Source organism: Lepisosteus oculatus, chromosome 7 (assembly GCF_040954835.1).
Source record: "Lepisosteus oculatus isolate fLepOcu1 chromosome 7, fLepOcu1.hap2, whole genome shotgun sequence".
Classification (NCBI taxonomy): Eukaryota; Metazoa; Chordata; class Actinopteri; order Semionotiformes; family Lepisosteidae; genus Lepisosteus; species Lepisosteus oculatus.
Genome location: NC_090702.1, coordinates 2,018,104 through 2,029,995, shown reverse-complemented (window position 1 = coordinate 2,029,995; position 11,892 = coordinate 2,018,104). Strand labels below are relative to the sequence as shown.

Sequence of the window (11,892 nt, the reverse complement as noted above, 5' to 3'; positions counted from 1 at the left end):
CTGGGCAGCCAGGTCTGCCTGTGTCCAGTGTGTGTGTCCAGGCTGTGGTCACTGAGCCTGTCCTCTCTGGACAGCCAGGTCTGCCTGTGTCCAGTGTGTGTGGCCAGGCTGTGTCACTGAGCCTGTCCTCTCTGGACAGCCAGGTCTGCCTGTGTCCAGTGTGTGTGTCCAGGCTGTGGTCAGTGAGCCTATCCTCTCTGGGCAGCCAGGTCTGCCTGTGTCCAGTGTGTGTGTCCAGACTGTGGTCACTGAGCCTGTCCTCTCTGGGCAGCCAGGTCTGCCTGTGTCCAGTGTGTGTGTCCAGGCTGTGGTCACTGAGCCTGTCCTCTCTGGACAGCCAGGTCTGCCTGTGTCCAGTGTGTGTGGCCAGGCTGTGTCACTGAGCCTGTCCTCTCTGGACAGCCAGGTCTGCCTGTGTCCAGTGTGTGTGTCCAGGCTGTGGTCAGTGAGCCTATCCTCTCTGGGCAGCCAGGTCTGCCTGTGTCCAGTGTGTGTGTCCAGGCTGTGGTCACTGAGCCTGTCTTCTCTAGACAGCCAGGTCTGCCTGTGTCCAGTGTCTGTGTCCAGGCTGTGTCACTGAGCCTGTCCTCTCTGGGCAGCCAGGTCTGCCTGTGTCCAGTGTGTGTGTCCAGGCTGTGGTCACTGAGCCTGTCCTCTCTGAACAGCTAGATCTCACTGTGTCCAGTTTCTATGGCCAGGCTGTGGTCACTGAGCCTGTACTTCGTCAGGGTGTGTTTCTGTTTGCTGTTTCTTCTCTCTCCCTCGGAAATTCAAATTCCAACAGCTTTATTGACATGACCTGTGGATGACAGCGGCCCCAGAGCAGGTGATGGACTCACACGTCCACAGGCTCAAGAGGACAAGAACGCAACTCTGTTGTTAAGAGAGGCTGGCTCCCGATGGCGTTCCTCACCAGGTATTATGATGATAGTAATAATAATGAAAAAAAGCGTTTATTAAAATCATTTTAAACCTCCTGTCGACACTTCGGAGATGAGTACTCAGGTCCTGCGCCATGCTTGTGTCTGTTGTGAGGAGACGCCAACGGAACAGGCTGATGTCTCCAGGAATGACAAACTCTTATTCTCCTGAGCGCAGTAATAGAGGAAGAGGAACCAGGAATCAGGCTCCAGAACAGCAGAGAAACAGCTCAAATACGACACTTTAGCGACGCCTGTACGTGAAACGGGCTTGTATCAGCCGTGAAGGCGCGCAGCTCTTCCGGTCCTGAGCGCGGTGTGAGAGGCAGAGGAGACGCGCCTGCGGTGGACAGGGGACGATCTCTCTGTCCAGCCCTGAGCTCGACGAGGAGGGGACTCGAACCTCACGGGGTTAGCCGTGCATCACCCGCGCTTCCGGTTAACAATCATATGTTGTCAGAAAGTTTCTGGCCTCGTCAGAAACGGCTGTCATTCCAGTCCACCGCTGTGCATATGAAACAAGATGAAACACGAAGCACACGCACGGAGGTTGCTGGTAAAAAGCTCTGGATTTTATTTTTCACAGCAGTGTTGTTACGCTGATCACAGCTGTGAAGGGGAAGTAGCCGGGTTCTGAGACGTCCAGTGTCCTGCGTCTCTGGAGGTTGGAAAAGGCCCGTCCTGACGACTGCAGACTGTCCGGAGCAGGTCTCTCTCCCAGGAGGACAGGGGGTCAGGAGGTACTGCAGAGCAGAGCGCATGCAGAGAGACAGAGAGACGGGGAGAGACAGAGAGAGAGAGACAGATATATAGAGAGAGAGAGACAGGGAGAGAGAGACAGTGAGAGACAGGGATACAGAGAGAGTGTGTAGGAGAGTGAGAGAGTGAGAGGGACAGGGAGAGACAGGGACAGAGAGTGTGCAGGAGAGTGAGAGAGAGATAGGAACAGATTGAGAGAGAGAGACAGGAACAGTGAGAGTGCAGGAGAGTGAGAGAGAGACAGGAACAGATTGAGAGAGAGAGACAGGAACAGTGAGAGTGCAGGAGAGTGAGAGAGAGACAGGAACAGATTGAGAGAGAGAGACAGGAACAGTGAGAGTGCAGGAGAGTGAGAGAGTGAGACAGGAACAGTGAGAGTGCAGGAGAGTGAGAAAGTGAGACAGGAACAGTGAGAGTGCAGGAGAGTGAGACAGGAACAGATTGAGAGAGAGAGACAAGAACAGTGAGAGTGCAGGAGAGTGAGAGAGTGAGACAGGAACAGTGAGAGTGCAGGAGAGTGAGACAGGAACAGATTGAGAGAGAGAGACAAGAACAGTGAGAGTGCAGGAGAGTGAGAGAGTGAGACAGGAACAGTGAGAGTGCAGGAGAGTGAGAGAGAGACAGGAACAGATTGAGAGAGAGAGAGACAGGAACAGTGAGAGTGCAGGAGAGTGAGAGAGAGACAGGAACAGATTGAGAGAGAGAGACAGGAACAGTGAGAGTGCAGGAGAGTGAGAGAGTGAGACAGGAACAGATTGAGAGAGAGAGACAGGAACAGTGAGAGTGCAGGAGAGTGAGAGAGTGAGTGATGGAGAGAGAGAGGGTGTCAGACAGACTCCTACCAGCCCCCTGACAGCGAGCCACCCCTCAGGGTAACTGATGCCAGTCCAGAGGGAACTCTGGAGCCACTGGTCATCCTGGAAAGACAGGTGGAGCCAGCAGCCTCTCTCGGAAGGTCAAGCCCCCGGTCCTCGTCGAGGGAAACAAGGGGCTTTCAGGACCTGTCCTCAGCTGGCTCGTTATACCGGAGACGACTATGTGTCTGCCCCTGTCCACACGGAGAGGACAGCAGAGCCCCAGAGTCCGACAGGACTGGGCGTCAGGATCGGAGGCGGGGACACCAGTCTACGGGACCTCAGGGCTGGGGGGGTGATCTCGCGGATGAGAGGACATACCTGGCGCTCTTGGAAGAGTGCGCCTGATCGCCTTCTCTGCTCTGATGCTCTGGGGGCGGCGGTTTTTTTCATGTTAATTCCTGTAACACCTGTTCTGACCAGCCTGCTCTCGGGCGACCTCACAGTTGTGGCACTGGCGTCCGGTGCAGCGGTACAGCGACACGCGTCCCCAGATGGGCTGGAAGCCGTCCCACAGTGCTCCGGGGGAGTTGTCGGGGTTTTTATTGAAGATGTGATGGAAGACGAAAGCTGTGTTCCGGGCTGCTTTTTCAGACCACTGGGTGAACTGGCCCAGCAGAGGAATGATGTTGTTTTGGTTATTTCTGTCCAGGCACTTGCCCAGGCAGGGGGAGGCTAGGACGAAGAAGAAGAGGCAGGCCCCCTGGTTCCGGCTGCGCAGGCGTTGCAGGGGGCCGCTCAGCAGACGGAACTCTGCGTGTTCGGTGTAAAGTCTCTGGTTGTTGTTGTCATTGACCTCGAGTGGTCTGGCAGCGATCACCCTCTCTCCCTCGTAGATCTTCTGGCCTGTATTCAGCCCATTGGTCACAGTGTCGGAGGTGTCACTCCCCACAATGCTCTCCAGTGTGGGTGCGCCTAGGTTCTGGTTGCAGTCAGCTGCAGGGATGGCTATGGCCATGGCGTACATCCTATTAGTCCCATGCCTGGAAGGACAGGAGGGAGGAGGAGACCGTCAGGAGCTCGCTGGCTCATCGTCTAGACCAGTGGCTCCTCAAGTTCTAGGGTCCGCGGACCACTCACACCCAGCCACCTGTGCCCACGTCCTCTTCGTACACTGTAAAAACCATCGCCTATTAACGCCCTAGAATGAATACTGAATTAAATCTTCTGCAAGTTCTAAGATTTCTACGGACCACAATTGCCCATGTGTTTATGACTCAAAAAGCTCATGGGAGGAGTGGAGCTGCCTAGACCTGCTTTGAGAAAGATGACTAGGTCAGCCCGCGGACCACTGGCGTCGGGTGGTCCGCGGACCACGCTTTGAGAACCACCGGTCCAGATGACCGCTGTCCGGCCTGCAGCCCGCTGGTAGGTCTGAACTGGAATGACTTAATCTTGAAATTACTCTTAAACTGAAATTAGCCTTGTTTGATAACTCGGATCTCTTTTAATCACTCAGGTCTCTTTTAATCACTCAGGTCTCTTTTAATCGTAGTTCTTGCATTTTAAGCAAAATATTTTCCCCTACCATTCCACGGAACTTACAGAAACAAAGCGTCTGGAAGCAGATTCGTAGCTGTGAAAACGACACACACACACGTGTTTGTTCTCCCGTTCACTATAATATGTTATAAAGAGTGACACATTTTCATTCGCACACTTTCTTATATCTTTAAAATGCCAAATGAGGTGAACACAGAGGGCGACTCTGCTGGCCCAGCATATAAACATATTATACCAGCTTATACAGCTTGTAAACAACCCGGGTCACTGAACCAAAAGTGCAAAATTCCAGAAGAAAAGTGTTTAATCTGTGACGGGATCGATTTGTTCGTGATGCCTGGAGATAAGTCTGCTTGCTCTCTCTGCCACAGTTCTCTATCTGCTTTTGAAAAAGGCTAAAGTACAGAGACACAACACGTCCAAGCGTAGCGATTTCAAAAAGAAGAATTAACCAGTTGGTACCAAGATCATAGAGGACCAGGCTAAGCGTCTAAAAAGGAACTGACTTGGTCAGCAACATACAGTATATTTTGGTGTCTGGTCAGTACAAGTGACTGTCACTGATGTGTCCCCAAGGATAAAGAAAGATTTAGCCAAAAAACAGAAACCGCATTCAGGTCAAGAAACAGATGTCAGCAGATCTTCATTTTCTGAAGATCTCCTCAGGCAAGATGAGTTGAAAAGCAAATCCAGGGACATCTTCGATCAGCTACTCTGTGATAGGAAGAGTGGAACAGGGTTCAGTCGAGCACTGGGTGAATCCGACCCAGTACAACACAGAGGGTGGTGGGGGTGGGGAACAAGCTGCCCAGCCCTGTGGTTGAAGCCGATACCCTGGCTTCTCTCCAGACACAGCTGGACGAGCTCCTCCAGTCAGGACAGGAGGCTCTTGTTTACACAAAGGGGGGTGGGGGTGTGGAACAAGCTGCCCAGTCAGGTTATTGAAGCCGATACCCTGGCTTCTCTCCAGACACAGCTGGGTGAGCTCCTCAGATCACTTTTAGCTACTCACTATTTATTGTGCTAGACAGGACACAAATCATCATTTTCCAATACAAACTGAAAGACAGAGTTTTGTTTTTCTGTTAGTACATAAAGTTAGATATTGTTACAGCTTGGAACTTTAACTCTGAAAGGCGAATACACTGCACTGGTGCTGGTGCTCATGGTGCAGAGACAGACCAGTCCGAGCAGAGCTGGTAGCAGTAGGTTTTAGTCTGGAAAAAGAGGCCTGGATCTATTCAGGAAGACCCAGACTGGAGGACGAGAAAACACCAAGACATACGAAGAGAGCAGCCAGGTGAGAGGACAGAGCTGTCAGGGACAAAGCCTGTACCCACTCAATCTCCTATCTCAGATCTCATGTAATACACTCACCTATTCCTAATGAACTGGGTGATTGTTGGCAGGTTGTTCTCGTCCAGCCTTGACTCCACTGGGGCAGTCCACACCCACACGCCCAGGACACAGAAGACGAAGACGTTCTGCTGGAGAGAGACAGAGGACAGAGACACAGGGGTGGGAGCGTTATCAGCTGATGGCTTCTCAGTCCAGGAGGCTCAGAGCGGAGTGTTAGACCTCTGGCCCGAATCGCCCAGAACACTCAGACACGAGATTTCAAATGAAATCGTTAGACTTTCTACAGCAGAATCAATCCTCAACCCCAAAAAAAAAAGGATTCAGATCAGGAGAAATAACCTAAAAACCCGTCTTCTTGGAGAACACCTGGCCCACCATGCTGGAGCTGCAGAAGAAGCTGAGCTCAGGAGCGAGAGGAGACGGGTTCTCATTTAAAAGAGCGCTCACCATGGTTTACCGTGGTACCAGCAGTCTCTGATCGGAGCTCGGAGGTTCTCTTGACCAGGAGTGACCAGGTGGACTCTTATATCCCACTGCAGGGGGAGGGAGAGAAGATGGAGTCTCTCTCACGTCTGATAATCTCACTGCGTCACATTCAGATCAGCCTCTCTGTCCAGACAGGAGTCCACTGTAGTCACAGGAAAACTCTGCCACTACGCTGGAGTGCTGTTGTCCCTCTGGGCTGACGTGGTCATTGTTTTGGAGAGTTTCTCTAAACCAGATGGTTTTTTTCAGAACTCACAAGGGTTCTGGTCCAATCTGCACGAGTGGGCGAACCCTGAGAGGAAACCTGAGCCCATGTCTGTGCAACTGGTTAGAGATGACGTCTTCACTCTGTGCAGGTCAGGCGCTTATGGCTGTACAATCATGATTTTGGCCTTTTCCTGGTCTAGTTCAGTGAAGACCCTGCTCTTTGAGTGAGCCTGTCTCTCAATAATAATAATAGTGTGTGATCTCCTGTCCCAGCCTGAGGAACAGACAGTGAGCCTGTCTCTCAATAATAATAATACAGTCTGTGATCTCCTGTCCCAGCCTGAGGAACAGACAGTGAGCCTGTCTCTCAATAATAATAATAATAGTGTGTGATCTCCTGTCCCAGCCTGAGGAACAGACAGTGAGCCTGTCTCTCAGTAATAATAATACAGTGTGTGATCTCCTGTCCCAGCCCGAGGAACAGACAGTGAGCCTGTCTCTCAATAATAATAATACAGTGTGTGATCTCCTGTCCCAGCCTGAGGAACAGACAGCGAGCCCGTCTCTCAATAATAATAATACAGTGTGTGACCTCCTGTCCCAGCCCGAGGAACAGACAGTGAGCCTGTCTCTCAATAATAATAATACAGTGTGTGATCTCCTGTCCCAGCCTGAGGAACAGACAGGGAGCCTGTCTCTCAATAATAATAATACAGTGCGTGATCTCCTGTCCCAGCCTGAGGAACAGACAGCGAGCCCGTCTCTCAATAATAATAATACAGTGCGTGATCTCCTGTCCCAGCCTGAGGAACAGACAGCGAGCCCGTCTCTCAATAATAATAATACAGTGCGTGATCTCCTGTCCCAGCCTGAGGAACAGACAGGGAGCCTGTCTCTCAATAATAATAATACAGTGCGTGATCTCCTGTCCCAGCCTGAGGAACAGACAGTGAGCCTGTCTCTCAATAATAATAATACAGTGTGTGATCTCCTGTCCCAGCCTGAGGAACAGACAGTGAGCCTGTCTCTCAATAATAATAATACAGTGTGTGATCTCCTGTCCCAGCCTGAGGAACAGACAGTGAGCCTGTCTCTCAATAATAATAATACAGTGCGTGATCTCCTGTCCCAGCCTGAGGAACAGACAGTGAGCCTGTCTCTCAATAATAATAATACAGTGTGTGATCTCCTGTCCCAGCCTGAGGAACAGACAGTGAGCCTGTCTCTCAATAATAATAATACAGTGTGTGATCTCCTGTCCCAGCCTGAGGAACAGACAGTGAGCCTGTCTCTCAATAATAATAATACAGTGTGTGATCTCCTGTCCCAGCCTGAGGAACAGACAGTGAGCCCACATTTTTTTACAAAACAGCCTCATCCAGAAAAATATGAGAACTGATTCCACCACTCTAGAATATCAATGTTTTTCAGACCATTTCTAGAATTTCTGTCAATTTCAATGGGTAATATACTGTTTAGAATCAAAAGGTGTTTGTGAGAGAAATCATATTATAAAACTATTTTTTTAACCACAGACTAAAAGACACGCTGTATGTTATTCACACCTGCCCCCAGTTTAAACGGACTGTTTTACTGGAACCATGTAAATGTAAATAAACAGACTCACCTGGGGTTCAATAAACCAGGGGTTATGTCTTCCAGTATTCAGATAGTTTTTAAATGCGTAGGCTGATTACACAGGAATCCTGTGTCTTGTGTCATAAAGAGTTGCAAATCTATAAACACCACCAAACATCTGGCAGGTGCCTTTGCAGGGATTCAGATCCAGGCGGCCAAGGCCTGGATACAGTAGGTCACAAGAGCTTGAGTTATTCGAAGAAAACTGAGGTCAGCTTTGGAAAGGCGTCACCTCAGTCACAGCTGGCGCTGGCAGGAGCAGGAGAAAGCAGAAGCAGACCTGGGACGTCAGCTCCATCGCCTGTCACTGGGATACACTGGAGATGAAAACACCACCAGCGCTCTTGGGCAAGTGTGACAGGTGTGACAGGACCTGCTGGATTCCTTGTGTATATATAGATGAGGGGGCGGAGTGGTGGCTCTGTGGCTCAGGATCTGCGCCTGTGGCTGGGAGGTTGCTGGTTCAAATCCCGCAGCCGGCAGAGGAATCCTACTCCGTGGGGCCCCTGAGCGAGGCCCTTCACCCCAGCTGCTCCGGGGGTGCTGTATAAATGGCCGACCCTGCGCTCTGACCCCCAGCTTCTCTCTCCCTGTCTGTGTGTCTCCTGGAGAGCAGGCTGGGGTCTGAGAAAAGACACATTCCTCATGCGAGACACTGTATCTGGCCAATAGAGTGATCTGATCTGATCTGATATACACATGAGTGGCCGGAGAATTTCCCTTAGGAAAGGACACAGTGGAGGGATCTGCAGGGTACCTGATCCCCCGAGCTCCTTCAGTAGGGCCCCCCCGCCCCCCGGACTCTAGGTCCTATTCCACTCCCACTCGTGACTTCCCCCTGGGAGCCTGCGCTGTGCTGGACATGCTGTTGACCAAGGGGGACTCTCGGGCAGAGCTGGATCACAGGGCCCCTGTAGAGGAGAAGGGTGGGAGGGGTCCCAGGGGGCCGTGAGAGGGGGTCCCCTCTGCCGGCGCCGTGGCCGAGCTGGTAAATGCACCCGTCTCGTCACCTGGTCCGAATCCCAGCGTGCCCTGCAGGGTCCGCCCTCGTCAACGGGACCGGTCCTGTGCGAGTTTCCATTTCCTTCCTGGAACAGCTCGGTCACACGCCCTGCTCCCAGCCTCACCTGCGGCTGCCAGCCGGCTCTCGTCACTCAGCTCCGTGAATCATAATCGTTATAATGAATTCATGACTGCTGTCCACCCTCTGAGCTCTTTACCTCCTTCCGTGTCCCGCCAGCCCCTTACGAACAAGGATCCTTCAACCCCTCCCAAAAATAAAGTTTTCTGTCTCTATAGAATTGCACTCTTACACTGACACTGACAAATACCTCTCTTGGCTCTGAAAAGTATAATACTTGCACGGTTTTTTCATCTTTCTTGGTCTTTCGCTGTGCAGAAATTCTTCATCTGTCCACAAGGGGGCGCTGCTGGCCGCGTTATGCCTGCGAGCTCTCACCGGGCATTTCCTGTCGTTCTCCTGGGCCGCTGATAGTTTTTTATTCCGTTCATTAATAATAATAATCCCTCACACTTATATAGCCCCTGTCTGGACCCTCCACTCCGAGCTCTTCCCAGGTCAGGGGGATCCCCTCCACCCCCACCAGTGTGCAGCCCCACCTGGATGATGCTCCAGTCCTCTCACACACACCAGCTCTCAGTGGGGAGGAGAGCAGAGGGATGGAGCCAGTTCAGAGAGGGGGGTTATTAGGAGGCCATGAGGGGTAAAGGCCAGGGGGGAAATTTGGCCAGGACACTGGGGTAACACCCCTACTCTTGTCGAGAGACACCCTGGGATTGTTAATGACCACAGAGAGTCAGGACCTCGGTTTGACGTCTCATCCGAAGGACGGCGCCTGTTTACAGTCTAGTGTCCCCGTCAGTATACTGGGGCATGAGGACCCACACAGACCGCAGGGTGAGCGCCCCCTGCTGGCCCCACTCACACCTCTCCCAGCAGCAGCCTCAGCTTTCCCAGGAGTCTCCCCTCCAGGTACTGGCCAGGCTCACACCTGCTGGGCTCCAGTGGGGTGTGTCAGCTAGGAGCTGCAGGGCGATACGGCTGCTTAGAAAACTCACTTTATCAAATGTTTTTACAAGGTAGTCCGAGACGAATCAGGTTTCCTGCGTTCCCTGGGTGAACTCCCCTCTGCGCAGGGCTACTGCACTCTGCTGGCCAGTAAAAGTAACCCTATCCTCTCTCGCTCACTTTCTCTCTCTCTCCCGGGGACAGATGGAGGCAGGATTATCTGTGTGATTTTAGGCAAAGATTAGTCAACGAACAGACGCTCAGTGTGGGAGGATGGGAGAGACGAAGAGTAAAGGAGAGACTGATATTGAGAGACTCCAGTACATTAACACTGCACTGAGAGAGAGAGGGGTTCATACAGACACACTGACTGGACACTCCAGTACATTAACACTGCACTGAGAGAGAGGGGTTAATACAGACACACTGACTGGACACTCCATTACATTAACACTGCACTGAGAGAGAGAGGGGTTCATACAGACACACTAACTGGACACTCCAGTACATTAACACTGCACTAAGAGAGAGAAGGGTTCATACAGACACACTGACTGGACACTCCAGTACATTAACACTGCACTGAGAGAGAGAGGGGTTCATACAGACACACTGACTGGACACTCCAGTACATTAACACTGCACTGAGAGAGAGAGGGGTTAATACAGACACACTGACTGGACTCTCCAGTACATTAACACTGCACTAAGAGAGAGAGGGGTTAATACAGACACACTGACTGGACACTCCAGCACATTAACACTGCACTGAGAGAGAGGGGTTCATACAGACACACTGACTGGACTCTCCAGTACAGTAACAGGGCACTGACTGCGAGAGTGTATATTTACTCCTGGACTCTCTTTTCCAGTCAGGCCCCAGTGGGAATCGGTCTCCTTGCTGGCCTGACCTCCTGTCCCTGCGGGAGTATCTGTTCTCCTGTAATCGATGGGCGGAAGGGGCAGAGAGGGTGTAATCTGACACTGGAAATCCGGAGAGAGGGAAAGACTATTCCACTAGGCTGGGGAGGGGCGCAGAGACACACGCGCAGACAAGGGAGAGGGACATATCAGATGAGAAGACATAAAAACAGATTGTACTGCAGCAAATTCAGACACTGGGTTTTCATCCGTACAGTGAGACAACCAGTCCCAGTGCTTCTAATTGTACTAGTGCTGCTGCTAATACAGCTACTACAGTCTTTCTACTGTATACTGCTGCTAATACAGCTACTACAGTCTTTCTACTATATACTGCTGCTAATACAGCTACTACAGTCTTTCTACTATATACTGCTGCTAATACAGCTACTACAGTCTTTCTACTATATACTGCTGCTAATTCTGCTACTGCTACTAATACAGTACAGGGATCATTCTGCACCAGTCACCCCACCTGGGAGACGCACAGGGATCATTCTGCACCAGTAACCCCACCTGGGAGACGCACAGTGATCATTCTGCACCAGTAACCCCACCTGGGAGACGCACAGTGATCATTCTGCACCAGTCACCTCACCTGGGAGACGCACACTGATCATTCTGCACCAGTCACCTCACCTGGGAGACGCGCAGTGATTATTCTGCACCAGTCACCTCACCTGGGAGACGCACAGTGATCATTCTGCACCAGTAACCCTACCTGGGAGACACACAGTGATCATTCTGCACCAGTAACCCCACCGGGGAGACGCACAGTGATCATTCTGCACCAGTAATCCCACCTGGGAGACACACAGTGATCATTCTGGACCTGTAACTCCACCTGGGAGACGCACAGTGATCATTCTGCACCAGTCACCTCACCTGGGAGACGCACACTGATCATTCTGCACCAGTCACCTCACCTGGGAGACGCACAGTGATCATTCTGCACCAGTCACCTCACCTGGGAGACGCACAGTGATCATTCTGCACCAGTAACCCTACCTGGGAGACACACAGTGATCATTCTGCACCAGTAACCCCACCGGGGAGACGCACAGTGATCATTCTGCACCAGTAATCCCACCTGGGAGACACACAGTGATCATTCTGGACCTGTAACTCCACCTGGGAGACGCACAGTGATCATTCTGCACCAGTCACCTCACCTGGGAGACGCACACTGATCATTCTGCACCAGTAACCCCACCTG

General features: G+C 51.7%; 1 protein-coding gene across 1 annotated transcript; it reads right to left on the bottom strand.

Annotated features, from left to right (window-relative positions):
- Positions 1–2,538: 2,538 nt before the first annotated feature.
- Positions 2,539–5,845, bottom strand: LOC138240782 (uncharacterized). The gene is made up of 3 exons (XM_069191987.1): positions 5,771–5,845; positions 5,414–5,577; positions 2,539–3,516 (listed from the first exon to the last, which is right to left on the bottom strand). Exons 1-3 carry the CDS (start codon positions 5,843–5,845, stop codon positions 2,928–2,930), a joined length of 828 nt encoding a protein of 275 aa, XP_069048088.1. The 3' UTR covers positions 2,539–2,927.
- Between the last annotated feature and the right edge of the window lie 6,047 nt (positions 5,846–11,892).